This window comes from Pleurodeles waltl, chromosome 3_1, assembly GCF_031143425.1.
Source record: "Pleurodeles waltl isolate 20211129_DDA chromosome 3_1, aPleWal1.hap1.20221129, whole genome shotgun sequence".
NCBI classification, from domain to species: Eukaryota; Metazoa; Chordata; class Amphibia; order Caudata; family Salamandridae; genus Pleurodeles; species Pleurodeles waltl.
The window spans coordinates 31,684,976-31,711,156 of NC_090440.1; the positions used below are offsets into that span (position 1 = coordinate 31,684,976).

At 46.3% G+C, this 26,181-nt stretch overlaps 1 protein-coding gene across 1 annotated transcript in view; it reads right to left on the bottom strand.

The window, feature by feature from the left end:
- Positions 1-26,181, bottom strand: part of LOC138283725 (embryonic protein UVS.2-like) — a 103,236-nt gene that overhangs the window by 69,153 nt on the left and 7,902 nt on the right. The window contains exon 3 of the mRNA XM_069221770.1: positions 9,057-9,122. Coding sequence (XP_069077871.1) covers positions 9,057-9,122 — 66 coding nt within the window. The remainder of the gene's footprint in view (positions 1-9,056; positions 9,123-26,181) is intronic.

Below are 26,181 nucleotides of genomic sequence, written 5' to 3' on the forward strand. Positions count from 1 at the left end.
CATGCCAACATCTCCTCCCAGCTATCTGATAACGGATATTTGCGTAGCCCCAATGCATCTTCCCTGCCCAACGCCACTCCCTCGGCACTCGCACACCCCTCAAATGAGCATTGCCAGGCATGTGCAGCTGGTGGGTCTTCCGATTACCATCTGCGGGTTATCAGCCGCTTAGCCACTATCAGGCCCAAGTCCAGAAATCGCGCAGCAGCTCTATTCCGCGTGCTCCTGGGGAAGAGACCCAGCAGACAGACCTCCCATGTGGATGGAATCGAACACGTCGTGCACTCCGTCAGACAACCCACGACTGCCCTCCAGAATCGGTGCAAGGATGGGCAGGACCACAGCATGTGTATCATGTCTGCATCTATGTAAGAACAACGGGGAATGCTGCATCTTGCCGAGCAAAATATCTGTTCACGCGAGCCGGAGTGAGGTAGGCTCTGTGAATGATGTAGAATTAAATCAAGCGAAATCTAGAATTGCGGGGTACATTAACGTGGCCAGAGAGAGCAGACTTCCACCGCGCATCGGTCACCGATGTGGTTGCATCCCTGTCCCAGGCCGCACGCAGTGCATCACATTCTAAGGCTGTGTGTATGCGCAGCGCATCAGTGAACCATCTGATCAGGTGCCGTCCTTGCCCCATTACCTGCATGTACTGTACCAACAGGTGCGTGGAGGGGGCTACTGACACGTCTCCCCACCTAGATTTTAGCGACCTCAACAGTGAGCTATATAACAGAAACTGTCCCGCAGGCAGTCCCAATTCCGGAACTAGTGTAGGAAACGGAATCAGCTTAGCATCATCATAGAGGTCGCCCAACGTATATAGCTCTGACGCATGCCACGCAGGTAACTCAGGACCTGACGTAATCTTAGAACCACGAGGAGTTCCCAACAACGCTAAAGCTGGAGCAAATGGGATTATCGCCCCAGTAAGGCGCAGGGACCTGCGATAACAGTTATAAGCCACCTTGAGAAATATCTGTCCCGGCAATGCCACACGCGCAAGTGGGTGAAACAGGTGCGCTACCTGCATGAGGGACCAAGGGCCTTCTGTGGTCGCCGTGTCTGTGAGATGAAGGCCTGCCAGCCACTTGGACACCAATTGGAGCTGAGAGGCCAGATAATAGTGTTCCATATTAGGGACTGATAGGTACCCCTCTCCAGCGGCAAATACAGTTTTTTCAGCGCGACCCTACAGCGACCCCCATTCCAGATGAACTCCTGTAGCGTAGACTCAAGATTCCTGAAGAAGCTGGGAGGGATATAATGTGGGAGGTTAGAAAAGTAATATAATAAGCACGGTAAAACTATTATCTTTAGCAGCTCTATCCTACCTGCCACCGTCAGTGGCAGCGTCTGCCAAAAAGCCATCTGGGATTTGATCGAAGACACCACTCTCTTAAGATTTCTGTCAGCTAGGTCTTCCTCACAGTGGTAAATACGAATGCCCAGGTACCGGAAGGAGTGTGGTTGTCATGGGACATTGCTCCCAGCAAGACAAAGCTCTGGATTCGAAAGCGTAGAGTCAAAAGGGAAGAGGCATGATTTGGACCAATTGACCTTGAGGCCAGATATCACAGCAAAGTGTTGAAACAGGGCCCGAGTTCTGAGGGAATTCGGGTAATATCTCTAAAGTACAATAAAAGATCATCAGCATACAGCGATGCCACGTGTAGGCCATCCCCCAGGATAATACCCCAGCCAGTACCCCTGTCATGCAAAACCGCTGCCAGTGGCTCCATGGCAAGGGAGAACAGCAGTGGGGGAGGGGGCAACCTTGCCTCGTACCTCTGCACACATTGACTGATTCTGATATAATGCCCCCCATCTTGACCCGGACCCTAGGTTGAGTGTATAGCAACTTAACCATGCAAGTAAAGTGAGGCCCAATGCCAAACCGCTGCAAGACCCTGAAAAGATAGGGCCATTCTAAGGAATCAAAGGCCTTCTCCAGGTTAAGGACCAGACATCCCGCCCGTGGCCAGTCCCGTCTCGCGTATTGCATGATGCGGAGTCAGACGCCTAATTTTATGTGACGTATCCCTCGCCGGCACAAACCCGTTCTGATCCGCATGTACCAGGCCTGGTGTTATAGGCACCAGACACATTGCTAGTGTTTTGGCCAGTGTTTTATAGTCCGTGTTGAGCATTGCTAGCGGCCGTTACGAGCCTAACTCTACTGGGTCTCTGCCAGGTTTGGGAAGGGACACAAGCAGCGCCTCCCTTTGAGATTTCGTTAAGCTTCCCCTCCGCACTGCTTCTTCATAAACCCAGAGTAGTTTGGGCGCGAGAATTGAAGTAAATGCCTTGTAAAAGTCAGCCGGCAGACCATCCGGACCCGGCATCTTGCCAGATGCCAATTCGCGAATACTGGCCTGTATCTCAGCAAGATCAAGAGGCTCCTCCAGAGCATTCCCCTGATCCGCCGTCAGGCACTGGAGTTCTACATTAGAGAGAAACTCATCGAAGGACTGTTCAGGGGAGACCACATCGAGGCATACAGCGTCTGGTAGTGCTGCATAAATGCAGAATGTATTTCCCCAGGCATATGCAACAAACGACCAGACTCCGAGCGGATCTCCATATCCATTCCATGGTCGCGATCACCCCTAACAAGCCAGGCCAGAAGTCTGCCCGATTTGTCCGCTGAAGTGTTCGTTCTAGCTGAGTGTGTAGCATAATTCAGGCGGCGCAACCGTTCAAGTAGCGCCAACTGCTCAGTACAGGCCCTGGACAACAAGGCTCCCTCTGCAGGGCTCCGCGCAGCTTCCCTCTCTGGGCGCAGTGAGTCTCGCTCTATATGAGCCAGGTCACGTTCAATCGAGCGGCGCAAATTTCACTGAGTCCCCATACAGTGACCACGGATGAAGACTTTAAAGGCATCCCACTCTAGCAGGCCCGTAGAGGCAGTGCCATCATTAATCTAAAAAAATTCAGGGATCGCCGCGTCCAAGGATGCTGTAAACGCAGCATCCTCCAAGAGCTCAGGCCTGAGATTCCAGGTAGGGACCGTCGCAGGATCCCAACCCAAACGCAGAATCTGTGGGTTGTGATCTGAGTGCGTGCGTCCCAAATAATCCACCCCTACGACTGCTGAGCCCAAGTTCTGCGTGCCTAGCACTCTGTCCAGGCGCACATGCAGGGAGTGTGGTGTAGAATAGTACGAGTAAACTCTGTCTGCAGCATTCCGCTTCCGCCATATATCCACCAGGTGCCAGTGTTGTGTCCAATTGACTAACCCACGGGCGGCCGCCACAACAGGGGATGTAGGCAATGGAGGGAAGGTACGATCTAAGTCAATATCTAGCACACTATTAAAGTCCCCTCCCAGTAGCCATGGGTAGTCACTCCAACCTGCCAAGTGGTGGGACAAATTGTGCGGAAAGGAAGTCTGATCTACATTTGGGGCGCATATAGATCCCAGTACTATGGCACGACCTGTAAACCGTCCACACACCAGGACGAATCTCCCTTGCGCATCTATGATCTGCTCCTCTACCACAAAGGGGACACCCACTTTTATCCAGATCAGGGCACCCCTGGCATAAGCGGAGTGACCTGTTGCATATAGCTGCCCCCTCCAACGCCTCTGCAAGCGAGGGAGCTCTGAGAGCACCAAATGGGTTTCTTGCAAAAAGGCAAGGTGGACTGAGTGCCTTTTGAGATATGAATATATGGAGTACCTGCGCCTAGGCGTATGTATGCCACGCACATTCCAAGTGATCGCGATATATGGGTTCATGGCTGCAGCTACTGGGCACTCCCTCTCACCTCCCGTCCCACCCGAAAACGCAACGCTGCGTGCACAGTAGTAGATTCCCAGCACATGGTCAGACGCCCTAGGTATAGCCTCTAACATAACCAGAACAAAACCAATACCATCAGAGCAAATAGACAACCAGTCTCTGCCCAAACCAAACAACTTGATCATTCAAAAACATAATCACACATTTTAATTCTCCGCGAGCAGGAGAGTGGGGTAGGCCAAACCACACAAGGAAGCAAGCACTCACCAAGCCAGTCATCCCGGCTAAGGTGGATAACAGAAAGGGGGGGGAGGCCAGCGGCTAGCTGCAGTCCTGACCAGCAGTCAGAGACAGCCAGAGCACCAGCAGTAACTTGCTCAGACTGCCCATAAGAATTGCCCACGCCTGGCAACCGGGCTGACTATCAGCACACATTAAGGCCCATATTTATACTTTTTGACGCACAACTGCGCCAACGCAGTTGTGCGTCAAAAATGTTACCGCCGGCTAACGCCATTCCAACCCGCCATGCGGGCGCCTTATTTATGGAATGACGTTAGCCGGCGCTGCGGACTGGTGTGCGTCAAAAAAAATGACTCACACCAGGCAGCGCCGGCGTATGGGAAAATGGGGGTGGTGCGTCAAAAAATGGTGCAAGTCAGGTCTGAGGCAAAATTCAGGCCTCAAACCGGATTTGCGCCATTTTTTTTGACGCCCAACCTCCATTGACATGACTCCTGTCTTAGCAACGACAGGAGTCATGCCCCCTTGCCCAATGGCCATGCCCAGGGGACTTATGTCCCCTGGGCATGGTCATTGGGCATAGTGGCATGTAGGGGGGGGGGCAAATCAGGCCCCCCTATGCCACAAAAAAAATCGGCAAAAAATACTTACCTAAACTTACCTTTACTTCCCTGGGATGGGTCCCTCCATCCTTGGGTGTCCTCCTGGGGTGGGCAAGGGTGGCAGGGGGTGTCCCTGGGGGCAGGGGAGGGCACCTCTGGGCTCCTTCCGAGCCCACAGGTCCCTTAATGCCTGCCCTGACCCAGGCGTTAAAAAATGGCGCCCATCAGGCTGTGCGCCATTTTTTAAGGCCCACCCCCTCCTGTGCGTCAAAATGATGCCAGAGTATAAATAAGGGGCACAGGCCTTAAAGTCATTTTTTGGAAGAGAACGCCTACCTTGCATTTAATTAACACAAGGCTGGTTCCCCCTTCCAAAAAATGACGCACATGGTGGAATTTTGACGCCCGCAGGGTCGGATGTCAAAGTATAAATATGGGGCAGGGTCTGCGCCGATTGTGCGTCAAATTTTTTGACTCACATTTGGCGCAAACAGAGTATAAATATGCCCCTAAGTGACATAGCATCTATGTAGTCCATACACCCTATTTACTCCAAACAGAGGCTACAGCATTGCCAGGCCATCCAAATAGACCCCTACAGGGCCTAGAAGAGTTCGTCTGCCGTGGCAGACGTCACAGACGGGCATTCCGGAAAGCCCAGCTCCGAGAGCCGATCCGGTGTGGCAGGTCTGTCACTGGGAGGCCGCAAGTTTTCAGTTTTTGAGTCTGATGCCACTGGAGAGGCGCTGATAGCCGCAGCCGATTGTATCGCCTCACGCCGCTCCTGTATAAGCTGGTCCAGGTCAGGGGCATGAGTCGCGGCCTCCGTGATCACACCGTCCCACTTTCGGGCACGCCTCGTCCGGCTACTCCTTCGTTTCGGTGCAGGCGTGTTCCTCACCACTTCACGGCCCGAGATGCGGCCTGTTGATTCCAGCCACTCCCACGCCGCTTCTGGCGTGGTGAAGAAGTGGGATTTATTCTCAGCCACAATGCGGAGTTTGGCCGGGAATAGTAGGGAGTATTCCAGGGCATGTAGGAGGCCCGGTCCTTTTGTACCGCCAGAGTGTAGTCCGGGAACACCATTATTTGCGCATCGTCTACTCGAGGCAGCGGGGAGGATCTCACAGTTTTGAGTAGAATGTCTCGAGCCGCATATTGGAGCAGATGAATTATAAAAGGACGAGGGCCACTTCCTCGCGGGGATCTGATGAGCTCGCTCCACCGAAAAGAAGGGGGTTAGTGCACCAGCCGGTACCAGTCCCCGAAGCCAACTCTCAGAGTAGGCCACCACGTTCCGGCCCTCCGCACCTTGAGGCAGTCCAACCACCTGTATATTATTTCTCCTGGTGCGGTGCTATGCGTCTTCCACGTGACGCTCCAGCTCCGCCACTCGTGTTAGGATATCCACCATCTTGGACTCCAAGCGAGACGCCACCGGTGTCAGCTCGTCCACCCCCGCCTCTATCATACCTGTTTTATCCGCCAATTTGAGGTGGTCAGCGCATAGCAAGACAAGGTCACTGGCCACTTTGTCGATCTTGGCTTTCAAGGATGTGCGAGCCCGCTCCAGTGAGTCTCCAATGTGTTCCACCGCAGCCAGCACAGCGTCCAACTTCTGACTGTCTTGCACCGCAGCATCTTGCGATCTCCCAGCTCCGGTAGCAGAGCGAAGACGGCCCGTTCCCGCCATGGACAGCGTCAATGCAGGCTCCCGCCAGCGCCACTCCGTCTGCCAGTTGACACACCGCCAGCCCCAACAACCTAGGGTCCTCTAGCGCACCCAGCCCACACGTGGAGACCAGACCAGAGCATCCCTGCAGCCAGTGCGGCAGTCCCGCAGCAACATGGGCCCTCCAGGGTAGCCTCTAGTTTCTTGTAGTGGTCACCACTGTAGCCCAATCCCACAACACCAGTTACCGGTGGGCCGGCTCCCCGCCTCCAACCTCGTCCTCAGCTGTAAATCTGCTGCCCAGTCGCCTCCAAGGCCAACCGGCCTGTTATTGCTCCAGCTCTCCAAACAGGACTGGGCCCACTTGCCTGCGCACACAGGAAGGCACCATGCAGCAGCACGAGCAGCCCAGCCCACGATTGCCCCATAGTTTTCTTCTTGCCTCCTGCTACTGGGCCACCAGGTACCAACTCCAGGCCCCTAGGGCCTTAATCCAGCTTAACAGCCAGGGGCAGGCCAGCAAACTAGCCTACACGGTCGGAGGATCCAGCCCTTCCCTTCGGCGCCTCAGCGCCTCTTGTGGGAGACCGGCGCCCCCCTCCGCGCGCCCGCAGGCTCTTCAGAATCCGATGAGGCGCCGACCCTCCAGGGGGCTTCCCCGAGGCAGACTGCTTCAGTCGGGCCTCGCCACGCCGCGCCGCGCCGGCGCACTGCAGTAGGACCGCGCCCGCCACTCAATGGGGTCCGGCAGGCCACGGATCCACGTGCGCATGGCCCGATTCTTCTCTTCACCACTCTCGGGAGCCGGCGCTTAGATCTGCCACTACCCGGGTCTCCACTGCTGTCAGGCACCACCGCCCACAAGATGCCACCAGCATCCAGTCCCCCATGTTCCGACGAATGAGCCGGGTGAGATGCAGAGCTCACTAGCTCGTGTCCACTATGATCGCCGGCTTGGCCACGGCCACGCCCCCCTTCCCTGCTCCTGATTTGATGAGCTTCCTCCCTATTCCTGCTTTTCTCCTGAACAAGACTGCCACTGAATCATTATTGGAATCCAGGGACCCCCACTGAGTCATTATTGGAATTGGGGGACCCTGGCATAAACAATTTAATTTCTTTGATTTTCTAAGCAATACACAAAACTACAGAAACAAGCACTGATCAGACAACTACACAAATGGTGAAATATTGTATTAATACAACTTTCTAAAAAAAAGATTTTTTATTTTAATGAGAAGGTTTGGGCTTTTCTAAATTGAATTGAGGCCACTTATCATCCATCCTATGTTCTGTTTGATTCACTGGCACTACCTCCACGAAACAATCTGAGGATACCAACTGAATTTAACTTTTTTACCTTCAATTTTAAATTCCTTCACATTTACAGAATGTTTTAAAATGTTTTTTTTTCAAATGTGTTTCTTTAGTTAAATGCACTTTATTCATCTATTTAATATTATTTAATTTTCTAAGCAATTGCGGAACCCCTGAGTATGTGTCATGGACTCCTAGGGGTCCCTGGAACACAGATTAAGTACCGTGCTATACACAGTTCACAGCATTAATATGGGAACGTGTCATCGCTATGGCCACTGCATTTTTACCAGGATATAGCTTCACACTATACACTGTGCACATCATTAATATGTGAATATTTAGTGAAACTACCACTGCATACAGTAATAATATAGAAATGCAGCGTCACACAACTGAGCACAGCATTAACACTGGAATGTACTCAGATGAAGAATCACACTATCTGCTGTGTGCAGCATGAACACTGCATTGTATCCTTACACTGTACACTGTAGGCAGATAAAGATTCACACTGTCCGCTGTGTGCAGAATTAACAACGGAATGTATTCTTACACTATACACTGTACGCAGATGAAGAATCACACTATCTGCTGTACTCAACATTAATAAAACAATGTAGTATTAAACTATATACTGAATATGAATTTACTTCAGTGACACAGTGTCACCCTAAAGACTGAACAAAATATTTACATGGTATTGTAGTGTCAGACTGTTCAATGAACACAGAATTAATTTCTATTTAATATTATGCACTATACGAAACATATATATATATATAGAGTACTAGCACCATGCTGTACATTGTACACACTATTTCAAAAAGGTAATATGTCACCAAGTGTAGTCAAACAGTACACTGTACACAGCAATACATTGGAAATGTAGTGTTACACTATACACTCTATAAAGGTTTAATATAGTTCACCTAGTGTAGTGGAATGAAAGTGAACACAACCTCGACATGGAGATGTAGCAGCACTCTCTACAGTGTACAGAATATTAACATAAGATGCACTGTCTCTGTAGGCACTACACAAAGCATCAATGTCGTTGTGTAGTATCACTTTATACACTGCATTGACATGAGGATATGGTGCATCCCAGTGTAGCAACACTCTTCACTACACGGGGCAACACACACTGACATATGCACACAATGCAATACTGAGTGCACACTCGCCTCCTGCCTCACCACAGCACCATGGTATAACTGAGTATGAACTGACTGGCCTTTATCTTTATTGCTCATCTGGTGTATTTTATTATATCATGTCTGATGTCCCCAATGTCATCATTAGTGATGCAATATGTGATGTCGTCTGTAGACCTATTGTGAAAACATGTGAGCACTAAATGTGTTCCATTGAATATGTCAATGTGTCCTGCCTTGAGCACTTTCACAAACTTGTAAGAAAGCAATGTCCTTTCTCGGGGTCACGGGAGGATCAAGGGGTGTCCCTTACCTTCGTTCTCTTTGATGATGATCTCAAAGACCTCCAGGCTCTTGGATTCGTCTGAGTGGTCGGTATCTGAAAGAAACAAGCATTTGCAATGCAATAGGTCTCTTTTGTCTTGAGCTGGAGCTATTGACATTGTAAATTCATAACTAGAATTTCTTGCCACATAAATTGGTCAACTTTTTCTCATAATTTCATCTTTTCCTGCCATATAATTCCAGTGGCCCAGCATTTATCTGAACCACTTCCATTTACCTTCTTCCTCCGTCTTAAAACACATACAGTTGTCATATAAACCTTTATCAGAATAAACTTTTGGCATTAGAGTGTAATGCTCAAAACACCATAACAAAAATATATTTTGAAACGAATTGGAGGATGAAAGGAAAGTGGGAGTCGTGAGTAAAGATGAAGAGGACAAGTGGCGTAGTAACGGTGTCATGGGCCCTGGAGTAAGAAAGGAAAATGGTTGACTGCAATTCGGTAGGAAAATACAGCAGTAATTAGAGTTGAGTGAGGTCCATAGGTCTCTGGGCCCCGGTGCCACTGCACCTGCTCCATTGATAACTAGGCCTCAGGAGAGAAAGCAGATGGGGCAGAGAAAGAGAAGCGAAAGGAATACAACAGACAAAGAAGAAAGAGAAGGGGTTGAAAATAAATAAAAGAAAGATGATATAGAAAGAAGGAGAAAATGAAAATACAACTAAGAGAAGAAATAGAGCAAACATGGGAGACAAAAGAAAAAAGGGAAGGAAGCTAGCAAACAAAAGATAAAGAGGAAAAATAATAAAAGAAGTGTGAAAAGAAAGAGAAAAATTAACATTAGAGAAAAAAAAGATGGTGAGAGAAACAAGCAGTGAAAGACCCAGGGTATGTATGTACTGACACATTTCCCACAGGCGGTGCTACTACCTGACCAACACTTTCCATGGGAACAATTTGCATCTGTGTGCGGTGCAGAGTAGAGACCCATGTGGGGCATTTAAACATTTCCTTAATCAAAACTTTTTTAAATGCACAAAATTTCATCAGATGTAATAAATGTCAAATAGTGCAGTGAGGGGCTGCATCCCCTGCTGCCCTCTCAATCTCCTCATCGTCTGATGACGCCCGTCACCAGGCCCATCTGTTTGGAATATTAAAACCCACGTCAGCTCCTCTGGCTCAGAACCCTGAGGAGTGCAGGCGAAGAACGAGAAGGGGAGTTCCTGCCACCCCCTTCTCTTAAAGATCCTACAACAGACACGTTTATTGGACTCTCAATGTAAACAAACAACCATATCATGTAAATGTGGGCAGCTTTGCACACCCTGCTGTTGCAACATTCAAGGCAGCACGTCTAATTTTTGGAATAACCTTAGCAGGAGGCGGTTAGGCCTGACAGTAGCTACTGGGAATCCATTTTCTGTATCTAAAATGCTATTTAAACCAGGCACAGCTGAAAGCATGCGCCGTGTAGATAAAAGTGAGGCGCACCTCTGAAGCATGAAGTGCGGTGACCGTGAATGAGGCGCCGTGCTGAAAAAATAAACCAGGCTACATTTGGAAAGTTTTCCATTACTCGCAGAGCCATAACAAACAGCAGCATTGTTGAACCCGTTGTCCGCAATGTCCAATACTGGGTTTACAACGTGTTCCTACACAAGAGAAACTGATGGTGTCTTATTAACATGAGACTGCAATTACTAAAATGAAAACCAGGAAAATATTTTGTAAATACCATGTGTACCATCTATTGCAAGGTTTGACCCCTGGAGTGAAAAGCAACAACACAGAAGCAACAATGCACCATAAGCTGGACACCGATACAATGCCAGGCTTCTATCCTTCTCTTACATCACAGCTCAAAGATCCAACTCCTGGCCTGTCTATCTGAAGCCTTATATCCGGCACCCGTAACCCGCTGTTTAACACTGACGTAGAATACTAAGGCTTCTACCTGCACAGGGTACACAGGGTACCTTGGTGGGGTCAAAACAGCTCTGCAAGTTATTTTCACCTGTTCACTGGTGATCGGAGTATTCCTACACTGCCTCTATCTCTTTGCAAGACTCAGAGTGTGACTGCGGTACCTGGAGACATATGCGTGAAGAGTGCAATGTGAAGCTTTGCTAATCCTGACTTTAACACACCAATGAGCAAATGCCCAAGCGGCACAACTCTGCCCAGTCCTTGACTCATGCATCATTAAATGAGCATTATTATGCCTTCTCAAGATGGTCTCAATTGCAGGGGAGGTGGTAATGGTCCAGCATGGAGTAATGTGCAGTCCAAAGCAGTGTTTATCAATATGGTATGCATTTCCAGTGGATTCTTAAAGCTAGCTAGCAAACGTTGTACAGAGTGGTATCTGGAGAGGAGGGGTGCAGAAGGAGGGTTATTGATAGAATGCATGCAGGATATGGACTCTAACCGCTGTCCACCATCCAGAGGATTGACAAAGAGCTGATGCCAGAAGGGGGTTGTGCATGCCTACAGTATTGGCACAGTATGAGAAAGAAGGCGCTGTACAAGGCAGCCCTCCTTAAGACCCGCCTGCTAACAGTGAGTGCCAAAAAGAGAACTGGAGAGGCGCTATGCAGGGAGCTGCACAGGAAGTAAGACGCCTACTGACTGAACGATAAACACTTAGTTGGCTTGCGATGTCTGAAGGGAATGTGCGGGCCAAGAGATGCGCGTCTAGACTGATGCGTCTCTAATTCGAGGGTTGGGAGCTTGAATAGTGCATTTCCTGTTGACTATGAATATTTATCCCTGCCGGATGCCCTCCGTCACGATCCCCGTACAACTAAGAGTTTATTCAGGCTGGGGAGGCAAGGAACACCCCTTCGACTATGCACTGATGTGCTGAGGCAGGCTGCAGACGTGCAGCCACGCCGTAAATTTGTCTTTTTATGGCTGTATTCATGTTAGTAAATAGACCGCTGATTACGTGTTGTTGTGGTGGAAAGGAACAGGATTCAAGCGGCAACAGGAAAACAAGGGTGGCGGCAGAGGGGTTGGTTTAAGAGGTGGCGTAGGCGGAGGAATAGTGATTGACGGCCAGCGGTCAAAGTGCATTTAATCAAGCATTTGGAATGCAATAGTCTCATGTTTGTTCGAGTTAGAGCTCATAGCGTTGTAAATTAGTGACTGGACTTTTATTGCCACACAGTCTGAAAACAACAAAAGGAAGAGGGTGAGCTGGCCCTGGAAAACCCTCCCTCTGCAGTTGGTTTATGTTTATAGAGGGAGCTGGTGGGGAGGAGGGACTGAACAAGCACCCACACTGTTGAGGTGAAACAGGCAAATGGCAAAAAAAAGTCCCTTACAGAAGAGATAAACAGGAGATAGTGTAATTACACAGTACTTTGTGCTGCTCCCAAAGTGGAAAAAGGCAGGACAAAGAGGCAAACTGACCACTAGCAAGTAATGATTTTTGAAGGACACTGCAACTAACAAATCAGAAAGCTGGAACTCACTCTATTGTATACTTTAGTATACAGCAGGCCGAACGCTAACGCTCGACATAAAAATGTATTCCCTGCACACATGCACACGTCACCAGATTAACAAAAAACTTGTGCTGTGTGAAAATGTGTATCCCTGCAAATTCATAGCTCCTTCTGTTATCCTTGTGAGCAAGGTGCACTGGACAAAAGATGCACATGGGAAGGTGTAGGTGAAAAGGATGTGAACGTTGTGGAGATGCAAAGGACAAATGTGTGCGGCCACAGTTGGTAAAATGCTGTTCGAAAAAGCTTTCTGAATAATTCGGTCACATTCTGACTCGAACAAATGTTTCTCAAATGCTAGTTTTTTGCTTTGTTCAGACTGGGGATACTGGGCCAGCCTTTACCTGAGGCTCACGAGGCCCTGCTCCCCTCTTGTGTGTCAATCTTTCCTTTGCCTCTCCCTGGATACAGTAGTTGGATGAGCATGTCCTCATCTGTTGCCTGTCCTTGGACAGCATCTTTTAATTTCCAAAACCTATTTGTTGACACTCATTTCATTTACATTGGCTGTTGTTGGCCACTCCCCTAGTGCTCTCATTTCATTTGCATTGCCTGTCTGTATTTGTTTCTTGTGCTTCCTCATTTCATTCATATTGCCTGTCTTTAGCCACTTCTTGAACGCTCCTTTCATACACATTGCCTGTCTTTGGATACTCTCATTTCATTAACATTGTTTACCTGCATACTCGTCGCTGGCAACACTGCGGGTACTCTAATTTCATAAATATTGTTTACTTGTTGGCTGAGCACACTCCTTTAATTTACATTGCCTGTCTCGGAACTCTGACATTTCATGCACTTTTCCTGTTTTTGACCACACTCATTTCATGCACATTGCCTATTTTGAGCACACTCATTTCATGCACATTGCCTATCTTTGAACACAGTCATTTCATACACATTGCCTGTCTTTGAACACAGTCATTTCATACACTTTGCCTTTCTTTAAACACAGTCATTTCATATACATTGACTGTCTTTTAACACAGGTATTTCATATACATTTCCTGTCTTTGACCACAGTAATTACATATGCATTGCCTACATTTGAACACAGTCATTTCATATACATTGCCTGTCTTTTAACACAGTCATTTCATAAACATTGCCTGTCTTTGACCACAGTAATTTCATATGCATTGCCTACCTTTGAACACAGTCATTTCATATACCTTGCGTATCTTTGAACACAGTCATTTCATACACATTGCCTGCCTTTGAACAGTCATTTCATATACATTGACTATCTTAGAACACAGTTGTTTCATACAACTTACCTGTTTTTGATTATACTCATTCCATATATATTGCCTGTTTTTGAACACATTCATTAATTCAGTAATTTCATATACATTGCCTGTCTTTGAGCACAGTCATTTCAAACACACTGCCTGTTTTTGAACAGTCATTTCATACACATTGCCTGTCTTTGAGCACAGTCATTTCAAACACACTGCCTGTTTTTGAACAGTCATTTCATACACATTGCCTGTTTTTGAACACACTCATTTCAAACACATCGTCTGCCTTTGAACACAGTCAATTCATACACATTGCCTGTCTTTGAACACTCTCATTTTATGTGCATTGCCTGTCCCTTGCCACTCCATAGCACTATCATTTAATACACATTGCCTGTCTTTGGTCTCTTCTTAAGCACTCTCATTTTAAGAGCATTGCTTGTCTTTAAACACTCTCATTTCACAGACCCTGCCACTCACCACCTCCTCAGCACTCTCGCTTCATACACAAACATTAGACAGTTTCTCACACTCATTGATCACACTCATTTCATACACATTGCCTGTCTTTGAACACAGTCATTTCATACACATTGCCTGACTTTGGACACAGTCATTTCATACACATTGCCTGACTTTGAACACAGTCATTTCATACACATTGTCTGTTTTTCATTACAATCACCTCATTTATATTACCTGTCTCTGAACACTCTCATTTTAAATGCATTGTTTTCCTTGGCAACTCCATAACACTCTAATTTCATGCACATTGCCTGTTTTCATCTCTTCTTGAGCACTCTCATTTCACTGACATTGCTTCTCTTTGAACACTCTCATTTTAAGTACATTGCTTGTCTTTGAACACTCTCATTTCACTGACATTGATTATCTTTGAACACTCTCATATCACTTTCATGTCGTTGAGCACTCATTTCATAGACATTGCTTCTCCTTGAACAATCTCATTTCATACACATTGCTTGTCTTTGAACACTCTAATTTTAAGGACATTGCTTGTCTTTGAACGCTGTCATTTCATAGCCACTGCCTGTCTTTGAACACTCTAATTTTAAGTACATTGCTTGTCTTTGAACACTCTCATTCCATACGCATTGCTTGTCTTTGAATACTCTCATGTCACAGACACTGTCTGCCACTTCCCGCCTCCTTGACACTCTCGCTTCCTACATAAACATTGGAGAGTTTCTCACATGCATTGATCACTCATTTCACAGACACTCTCTGCCACTCACCACCTACAGACTCTCAAGTCCTAATGTTGCTTTGCCTGTTGTTGGCTGTTGCTTAGACACTCCAGTTGTGAGTGGGCGAATGGAGTGATTGACTCTCCTTCCGTTTCAGCCACGCACCTTTGTCGCGTAGGCTCTCATTATCCTAATGAGACTACTGGATTTTGAGCAGCAAGATCGTCCACAGTGTGGGGGACTGAGTCTGACCCACAGTGGATGACACTTGTCGCTCCAAATCTGGGTTTTGCTCCGGCTAACTAGCAGTGACTCAACTCTCCCAAATGGTAGAGACAATTGGGCAGCCGAGCGCATGACATGTCAGTACTTCTCAGGGAAGTCGTGGTAACTCAGGTCACAACCGGTTCTCTCATACACAGTGCGGTCCCATATATAACTGACAATAAAGGCAGTATACGTTTTAAAGATTGGTTTAATAAAACGACTGTATTTTGGATAGCAAAGCTTGAGCTGCAATAACCAGAACTACACAACACAGTAATATTAAAATAGTAACGATGAGAGTGAAACACAAGAATAAGGCTATCATGGTGCCGCTAGAATCAATGGACTATTCTCTCTCTAAGTTATATTTCGAGCACAGCATGTTAAGCTCAAAGCCTGCCTTTCAGGTTCCCCCGGCAGGACATCAACCCTCATACCTGAACAAAGGCCTGTAATCTACGTCAGCATCTGCAACGGGGCATTCAGCATACAGTTGTGGTTCCCTGGCTGGAATCTCCCTCTTGACGTGTACTAGGACTAGAAAGTGTTTTTATAACTAACACAGCAGATGTTCTAAGAAAATGTCCCTACGTAAGGATGTGTATTTTCTATGAATGTTGGAGACTAAACTTCTACCACGTTTACCACCAATGTACCAGACTGTAGCCTTGACTGAAGCACAGGGCGATCAAGAATGCATTGTTTGCGAACACAGTGCTGAACTAAGCCAAACAGTTTGATAGAAGAAATTAAAACAAGACCGTAAAATCGGGTTATTGTAAAATAACAATGCGAATGTGAATAAAATAGATCTAGGGAAAAGTGCACAGTGGCCTAGTATGTAAAACTAGCTTGCATAGAGCTATAGTTAAAATGGCTACACAACACCTTCTTGGCCACAGTAGTGTTGTGATCTTTAAAATTAATATTAACATTAAAAGCTTGCAATATAGAAAATGTGTTAACGTAGGAAATAATGCACGCGTTTGAAATGTGCCCACGGGGAGTGGTCATCAATATAAGCGATGACTAATGAAACGTATTAATGATGAATTAATAATGTATTAATGTAAGGTTTTGTATTAGCATATTATGATTACAGTCATGTATTGGGGTTTTACTAAATTAATCACCAGGCCTTAATTAGCGAAGGTCTGGGCCTAGCTGCCTGGTCTCATATTAAACTGTGTTTTTCTACCGTGCAATGTGCTGCTTTCCTGAAGGACACAAAGCTGTACTTTTCCAGAAGCTAGAGATATGTGTGTAACCATAGTAAATTCTTTCTCATGGGACCCGGCTTGCTCAAGGAGACATTCTTGCCGAATGTAACAGTGTAATTCGTAACCGGTACAAGGCTGTCTAGACTAGGAGAAGACAATGGGACTACTGACTCGAGCGTAAAGTGTAACTTTCTTACATGACATTCCTATCGATGAAGACGTCAACAACGTGGGCCAATCGACTGCATGAGAACTTTTGTGGAAAATTCTAGTGAGGTGCGTGGAGAATTATTGGACAGAGATAATGATGCACCAAAATTGATCCAATGAGGAATTAAGGGCTAGTTCGACAGTTTTGATATAACAGCGTGACCCGAGGAGAAATCAGCCATTCTTCTTCACAAATCCTTGCCATTATGAGCTATTATTAGCTCTTACTGGACATTCCACCAAGCTATATTTTTGCCATTAATCTTTGAGACTTTGTAGTTTATTCTTCTGATATCTTAACCATCCTCTATTAAATCCTTACCTGATACTTACTTCTCCTCCTTATGAGGGAAGTGCTTATTCTTAGCAATGCCATACTGAGACTTCGCCCTGTCCTATCCTTGCTGATGCTGAATCGACTGATGTCCTGAGGACGAAGACTGATGCTGATTGCTGATTCGTTGTAGGGGTAACTATCTGATGCAAATTGTAATTGTCTGTTTGCCTTTTCTTTTTAGGTACCAACTGCTCTTTTGATAGAAGCCGTAGTTAGATGTTTTCCAAATTTGTGTTTGTTAAATTGTTTTGCATGAAGCCCAACATACTGATGCTAATTCTAGGTTAGTTGAGGTGCTTTACTAAAATCTGACGCAAATAGACAAATGACTGAGTTCTTGCTTTGTTGAATCTTGTACTCTGAGACTTTGCCAAACTGCTTCCTATTAATGATGTTTTAGTGCTTAATGAATATTCTCTATGCGTTGATTAACTGTGTTCAAATTATGTATCTGAAGAGTTACTAATGAGATTGATTGCTAATGAGATTAACGAGGACGATATTAGATTGTAACAAATAGGGAAATAAATATTCTAATCCTTAACTAAATTGATGTGGTTATTCATGACTGAAAGGTCATGGTATGTTCACTTATCGATTCTTATTGAATGTCATTGATTAACTTGTTGATTAGGTATTGCGAATATTGCTTGACTTATTATCATATTGATTCTGATGTTAAAAGATATCTCGTTCTGAGTAGTCTCTGAACATGGTCAAAAGGTTCATCGGCCTAGGCGTGTCTCCTTGTAAGTTTACTTATCAAGGTCCTGACGCGCTAACAGTTTTTGGTAGCAGAGGTAAATGGTTTGGCCCTTTGGGGCCCCAGGACGAGGGACCACAGTTTGATGAAATTGTTGTTTCAAAAGGTTTGGTAGAAATTGATGAGCGTAGTTTGGAAGTAAGCAAGGCTTATCGGAAAATTGGGTTTTGGGAAATTTTTTTTTTTTCAATTATGCTAATTGGAGAAATGATGTGCCCCTAAGTCCCAAATGACTTTCCCCGAATCTCGGAGCCTGCTGAAGTGAGTTGGGTATGTTCTCGGCGTTCTAGTGATAGTATGAATGAAGTAGGGGTTTGCGCTTGCACAGCTTATGCATACCGCAGGTGAATTGTGAAGTCTGTGAGAATTTTAGGCCAGGTAATGTTTTAGTAGGAGTGTGCGTACTCTGCAGTATGAGAGTAGGGAAGTCGGCAAACTTCATGTGAGTGTTACGCTTTGTGCTCAAAATTGTCCACGTGGTTGTTGGTGATGTACGGACCCTACACGGTCTAAGACTCCGGAATATATTGATAAGTGTATGAGACACTTGGTTTATGCTGTAATTTGCACGGTTTAATAGGTCAATCGGGCGTGGTGGACGAGTCAAGTTTGAGTCAATGTGAGCAAATGAAAACTTCGATGGAGATTTGGTGAGTTCTAAAGTGCACTAGAAGGACCCATTGACAAGTCGAGAGTAAAATTTGCTTGTCAAATTTTGCTTGCAAATCCAGGATCTGAGAAGGAGAGAGTAGCGGCTGAGGCTAAGCAAAATCTCTGTAAAGTTCTGAAGCAATTGTGTTACCCTTTTCCTGTAGTAAACCGGCAAATTTGAGTTTTGTTGGTGCTCGCAATATACTGCATTAGTTTTGTGTGAGGGAGAGTGAGGAAGACAAGCCACAAGACTTTGTCAGCCGCAGTGTGTATGAGCGTGACGTCATTGGAGCTGTGCTGGGATAGGTCGGTTAGTGAGAAGAGTCACGCACGGAATGGCAGCCGTCCATGAGAGACAATTGGTTGAGAAGGTAAGCGAAGAGAGTTCTGGGAATTAAAGTCACTTCCTGATTTGATTGTAAACAAAATAAAAGACACAAAAATGAAGTTTTCAAGGCTTTAAAAAGCGCTTTGAGGGGAGATACATATATTACTGCGAGTGTAGGAGAGGTTACACCGCCAGAGGATACACCGGCTTATGCCTTAATGGAGGAGAGGGGAGTCGCGCCATGTGTTTGGTTAAAGCAATGGTGCAAAGAAACAGAGAAAGAAGGGTGCGTGGCGTTTCTGGAGCACAAAAAGTTCAATATAAGGATTTTGGAAAATTTGCAGAGGGTGTTAAATGAGCTAAAGCCACCTCTGAGGCTAGCACAGTTTGAGGCGTTAGCAATCTGGGAACTGATGGCAATACAACAGCAACAACAGAAATTTGAGAGGAAAATGAGGAAAGTAGAAAATACACTAGCGGAGGTTAGGTGGGATAGTGCACAGAGAGTCTGGAAAAGAGAAACAATAGATGGAGTTAGGATGTTTCCAGCAATAGCTCAAGAAAATGAAAACAAAGGGGTAAAAGCCACTCGTAAGACTGACAAGAGTTCTTCTAAAAACAAAGAGGCTAAGAAGCACTGGTCAGAGATGGATGACTCAGACGACAATGAGTTCCTAAATCAGTTACTGAATGACCGACCACCGCCATATGCAATAGATGACAAGAGACCGAGTACTAGTACAGGCCCTGTAAGTTCAACTCAGAACAAGGTGACAGTAAATCCGGCACAGGTTAGGCCTGTCTCCACACCGGTCCTGGTGCAGAGTAATATTATTATGTCCACTGCTCCAGAGATGCAGCCTCAGTTACAGCCACCACAGGTCCAGAGGCTTTACCCTGATGTCCCGATTTTAGAGACTACCACGAATTTGATGGTGCCGTCAGATTCAACATATACGAGACCAAAGCTGATACAGACTGAGCCAACTCCACCTTTACTGCCCCACACACAGCAACAAATGGTTCTGAATTACACTTCAGTCGCAGGACCGCAGTCAGCCATGAATATGGGAGTTGATGCTCCACAGGTTTTGGGAAGAAGGCAGCCGCCAGCTGCCATATCCTTGCCCATTACAGTTGGTCCGCCGGTACCATTGTATGCGCAAACTAAACCTAGTGTATGTGATCAAGGAATAATGACCCAAGAAAAGACAAGAGGAGGGTTTGTAGGGAGCTCTCAAGGGGTGGCTCCAGTGGAACCGACATTCGAAAGGTCTAGGTCTTTATTAGACTTCAGTCCGATTGGGGCTCATCCAGATGCTCTGAGACAATCAGGTTTGGGACTGCTGACTCCGCAGATCTCGAGTACAAACATACTGCAAACACCGATAGTGCAGGCTGGGAATATCTCCTTGCACGGTTTAACTGCTCAACAATTGAACGATTGGTTAGACAAGTTAAGTTCACCACAAACTACTCCTGCAGAAGCAGGAAGGTCAGAAGGAGAGGCATACCTGAATTTTGTGAGGTTGGGCATGGAGGCAGATAAACTAATTGAAGGGAGCATGGGAGTAAACAGGCTAGAATCATACACAGAGGCAGAATTGAGGTATTTGTGTCCAAAGATAACCAAAGAAGTCAGTAGGGTGCACCAGAGGTTGGCAAATTTGGCAGACAAATATGGAATAGACTTAGACAATGCCTAACTTCTGAACGGGAGTTACAGTTTGAGCCTAAGGATTTTGAACATATGAGATCTACTAGGATGAAGGCACACCTTACAGAAATACTGCAGAGTGCACAGGTTTGGGGAGCCTTAGAGAAATGGGAAGGCAGGTGGGTGAAGAAAAGAGACAAGAGGAAAAGTGACATAGAGCAGCCAGCAAAGGCCTCACAGGATGTGGGTGCAGTAAAGATGTTACCGATGAGAGAGACGGCTGGAAGGGTTCTTGTCCATGTGCCGCGGACCAGAGGTGACATCCTGTCATTTACAAATGACTTTCCGAGGCTAAGGGAGAAACCAATAGAGTGGTATCAGCAGATGGATAGGTTTGCGAAGCTTGCGGAATGTCTCTGGGAGGACCTGAATACTCTCTTTGAGATCATAGTTCCGGCCGATTTGTGGCTTTAGTGCAAGAGGAGTGTGGATTGGCCGACCGCGGAACCAGCAAGGGATAGAGTCACAGGAGCACCGTCTCCTGAGATGATGAGATACTACTATAAGGTGATTGAGTTCTTGAAGCAGAGAGTTTCGCCGCAGAATGTTGATCGGCAAAAGATTGACCGGACAGCACAGGAGCCCAAAGAGTCGATACATGCCTATTATGAGAGGTTGTTGAAAGCATTCAAGAACTACAGCGGTACAGAGGTTGTTGAAGCGAAGGACATGAATCACCTTGTGTTCAGATTTGTTGAAGGGTTGAGACTGGAGATTAGTCAGATGATTAAGAATCACTTGATTTGCTGGCAAGCGAAGCCGATTGACGATGTGATGTAGTATGCAAAGTACTGTAGTGACGAGATTGAGTTGAAGCAGAGAAAGTTGAAGGAGTAAACAATGGTGATGCAAATTAAGGCAGCACAGTCAGGGATGCAGGGAGGTTTTCTACAACAGATGGTGCAATAGCCGCAAGGAAATGGGATGTTTCAGGAGCAAGTGAGAGGCAGAGGTCGCTGAGGTTTGTGAACAGAAGCACAGACTTGAATACCATAGTGGTTCAAAATGATGTGTAGGGGATGAAGAAGATGTTACCTTGTCATGCTTGCGGGTGTGATGGACATTGGAAGCAGGAGTGTCCGATGATGGTGCAGGAGGGTGTTGTTCAACAAAGCAATGATGTCAGTGCATTTGAAAACGTGAAGGGACCAAGGTTGAGAGGTCCTAATCCAAACTTTCAGAATAATATGATGCAGATGCAGGGTCTTCAACCCATGCAACAAGTGCAGATGATACAGCCGATTCAGATGCAGCAAATGCAACAGCGGGTTCCCATGGTACCTAGACAGCAAATGCGAATTGCCCTTAGCGCCAATGGAACAGCAACAGGTAATGCTTCCTCAACAGGTCACAGGTCAAAGAATAAGTCAAAGTAACGCAGTGCAACAGTTCCCATTACATGGTGAGAATGGAATAAACGATGAATGGTCGGATGAGAGTTCAGATAGTGAGGAGTGCAGGCTTGCAGCGTCCCTAGAAGTAGATCAGGTAGGGCCCTATGTTCAGGGGGAGGTAATGGGTCACAAGGTTTCATTCTTGGTTGACACAGGAGCTACACGCTCTGCAGTCAGAAGTGCAGAGGTTCCGAAATTGCCCCTTTCGGTACGTACAGTCAAGGTAGTAGGAGTGGCAAATCAGCTCTTGACTAACCCGATCACAGATCCGGTTCAGGTTGAGCTTGGCACTTTCCAGGGGTTGCATAGGTTTGTAGTTTGCTATTCGAGTCCCGTGTCCCTACTGGGAAGAGACTCACTATGCAAGACAAGGTGTTCGATCACCTGTTCGAATTAAGGGACTGAGGTTCAGACAAACAGTGACGATGAAGGAGATGAGGAGCAGGTTTCAGAGCCTGAAACGGAGACCACAGATGAGGAGTATCCTCTGATTAACTTCTTCCCAATGTTCACAGTGACTGATCCACCAGCAGACTAGCAGGGGACAGTACAAGAGAAGGTGTGGGACTTGACAGGGAAGGAAGTAGGACTCATAAAAGGAGTCGAGCCAGTTAAAGTCAGTGTGAAGCCAAATGCTGTGTTACCCCAGTTACCGCAGTACCATATGGCGCAAGATGTCCTTATAAAGGTCGTGCAGTTGATCACAGAATTTGTGAAACATGGAGTCTTGAAAGAAGGGATGAGCAGTCCGTGTAACTCACCAATAATGGGGTTGGGAAAGTTTGAATTGTCCAAGACTTGAGAAAGATTAACGACATAGTAGTGAAATGTTGCCCAGTGGTGCCAAATCCAGCTGTGATCATGTTCCAGGTTCCATGTGAGGCAGAGTGGTTCACAGTGGTTGATTTGTCCCAAGCGTTCTTTTCTGTGCCTCTTCATGAGGACAGCCAATTTCTTTTCAGTTTCAAATTCCTGGATAAGGTTTACAATTAGTGTTGAATTCCTCAAGGGTTTTCGGAATCATCTTCAATCAGATACTGAAGAAGGATTTGGAGTCAATGGAATTGCCTTTTCAATCGACTCTGGTACAGTACATTGATGACCTGTTGATCGCATCCAGAACGAGGGATGAGTGCAAGTATGATTCAATTGCCTTAATGAACCATTTGGGAAAGAACAGACACAAGGTGTCCCCAAAGAAGTTGCAATATTGTCAGAAAGAGGTGAAATACTTAGGTCATCAAATTGAGAAAGGGTCGAGGAAGTTATCGAGGGAGAAGGTGACTGCCCTGTTGCAGATGAATCCCCCAACGACACAGAGAGATGTTAGGATGTTTCTGGGAATGGTGGGCTACTGTCGACAGTGGATCCCGAATTTCTCAGTCATATCCAATCCATTGGTGAGACTGACAGTTAAGGATGGGCCGGATGTCATAGTACTGTCAGAGAAAGAAATGAAGGCATTCACTGAGTTAAGGGAGAGCATGTGCAAGGCTCTAGCTTTAGGTATGCCTGACTACACAAAGCCTTTTGTTCTGTTTTGTCATGAACGTGATGCATGTTCTTTGTCTGTCCTGACACAGGTCCATAGAGGTGTAAACCGACCAGTAGCATATTTTTCAGCTTCTTTGGACCCAGTTGCAGCAGCCTTACCAGGTTGTCTGCGTGCAGTAGCAGCAGTTGGTCAAAGCCTCACACAGTGTGAAGGCATAGTGATGGGACATCCTTTAACAGTTATGGTCCCTCACTCAGTTGAGATCTTGTTAACCCATACCAAAATGCAGCACATGATAAATGCAAGACTGACAAAATATGAAACGATTATATTGGGGTCACCAAATGTAACAATGAAAAGATGTATCATGTTGAACCTGGCAACTTTGCTTCCAAATGAAAGCACAGAAGTTGAAGATGTTGAAGATGTAGAACATGATTGTCTTGTAACAGAAATGTGCACCAAACCGAGGCCCGATATTAAAGCTACCCAATTGGAAGAAAATGACAAAATTATCTTTGTCGATGGCTCATGCTTAAGAGGCTCAGTAGGAGTACTGTGAGCAGGATATGCTCTATGTACGATCTCTGGTATCCTGGAAGCGTCTTGGCTTGAGAGAGTATATTCTGCTCAAGTGGCTGAATTGGTTGCCCTTAATTGAGCTTGCCATGCCGCTGCCCAGTTGAGAGTGACTATCTAGAGTGATAGCAGATACGGATTCGGAATTGTCCATGATTTTGGCCAACTGTGGTCACATAGGGGTTTCCTGACCTCTTCTGGTTCTCCAGTGAAAAATGGTGAAAGAATTATGGAGTTATTGCACGCGACTCAGTTAACTCATGAAATTGCCGTGGTGAAATGCAGTGCTCATTTGAAATCACAAGACTTTGTGTCTATGGGAAATGGATATGCGGATCAGCTCGCATGGTTTTGCGCATTGAACTGTATATCGTTTAAAGATCAGTGGGAATTGTTACCTGAAACAGAAAATGAGACATTCACAGGTTATGCATTAAGGGTGATTGACACGTTAGAAGAACTGAGATTATTGCAGGGACGTGCCAGCAAAGATGAGAAGCGTTCTTGGGTTAGGATGCAATGTGTACAAAGACCAGATGGCTTGTGGGTCTCAGATGAAGGAAAAATGGTTTTGCTGAACAGTCTCCTGTCACAGCTTGCAAGGTTTTACCATGGTCAAGCACACATTGGGAGGGATGCCATGATCAGGTTGTTCAAAATTGGCTGGTTTAACCCGAAGTTCAGACAAGCTGCAGAAGTAATTTGTCACAGGTGTATCATCTGTCAACAGATGAATGCGGGGAAAGGGACAGTGGTGAATTTGAGCCACATCGGGAGAGCAGGAGGTCCATTTAGCAGAATGCAATTGGAAATTGGATTTTATTGAGATGCCCGTGTGTGGTTGGATGAGATATGTGTTGATGATTGTGTGTATCTTTAGTCACTGGATTGAAGCATACCCTACACGTAGGAATGACAGTCTCACAGTAGCGAAGCCACGTTTCGGGTTTCCGATCTCTTTATAATCAGATTGGGGAAGTCACTTCAACAATGAGATGGTTAAGCTATAGTGTACAGCATTGAACATTGAACAGAAGTTGCACTGTAGTTATAGCCCTGAAGCATCAGGACTAGTGGAGTAGATGAATGGTACCCTGAAGTCGAGAATGGCAAAAATGTGTGCAGCCACAAATTTGAAATGGCCTGATCCGTTGCCCTGGGTGCTAATGTCAATGAGAAATACGCCCAACAAGAAAACAGGACCATCTCCTCATGAAATTCTCATGGGCCGAGCTATGAGACTGCCCGCAGTGCCTGCAAATGCTCTTGTGAATATCAAGGATGATATGGTGTTGGACTACTGCAAGGGTATGGCTGACGTGGTCCGCTCTTTCTCTCACCAGATGGAAGCTACCACCCTGCCGCCGATAAATGATCCAGGGCACAATCTGAGGGCTGGTGATTGGGTTGTCATCACGAACCACGTAAGGAAGTTGTGTTTGGAGCCACGTTGGAAGGGGCCAGATCAAGTAATACTAACTACTACTGTTGTGAAGTGTGCGGGAATTCCGAACTGGATCCATGTCAGTCACACAAAAAAGGTGACGTGTTCAACTGATGAGGAAGTTGAGTTGCTGAACGTACCAACAGCAGAAAAGGAAGTCTAAGGGCCGGAGAGTGATCGAAGGGGAACTGAGACAGAAGGAGAGCCTGTTGAGGACGGCCTAGTCACTCCAGTAAGAGTCGAAGGAGAAGAGACCCAGAGGGGTGACGGTGAGCCTATCTCAACTGAGGCACCAGGAGGGCCAAGTCAGAAGGAGGTTCTCCCAGAAGCAGACGAATATGGAAATGAGCTAGAGCCCCTGACAGACCACGAAGGCGAAGGAGTTGAGGCGGAAGAGAGTCAGAGTGTCCAGACTCCTCCTGAGCAAATTGCAGGTCCATAAAGAGAAAACACCATAGAGTCAGAGGAAGATGAAGGGTTGCCCCAGGAAAGATCAAAGGCCAGAGAGACGCTGAAAGGAGATAAATGGCTGGAATTGCAAGTGAAGAAAGTGGTCGTCGAAGATGCAATAGAGGAAGAGGTTGATACGACAGGGAGAGAAGATCTGAGTGAAGGAGAATTGCAAGGCGATCGCAAATTAAAAAGAAAGAGAGTAGCGAACAGAAGGTACGCAGGTCCTGAATGGGCGTACGCAACGTCAGCTGAATGGCAGCAAGAGTTCTCAGCGTTTTGCTCTGATCGAGAAGTCCCAGGTCAGTACTTTGGCACCTGAGTTTGGCCAAA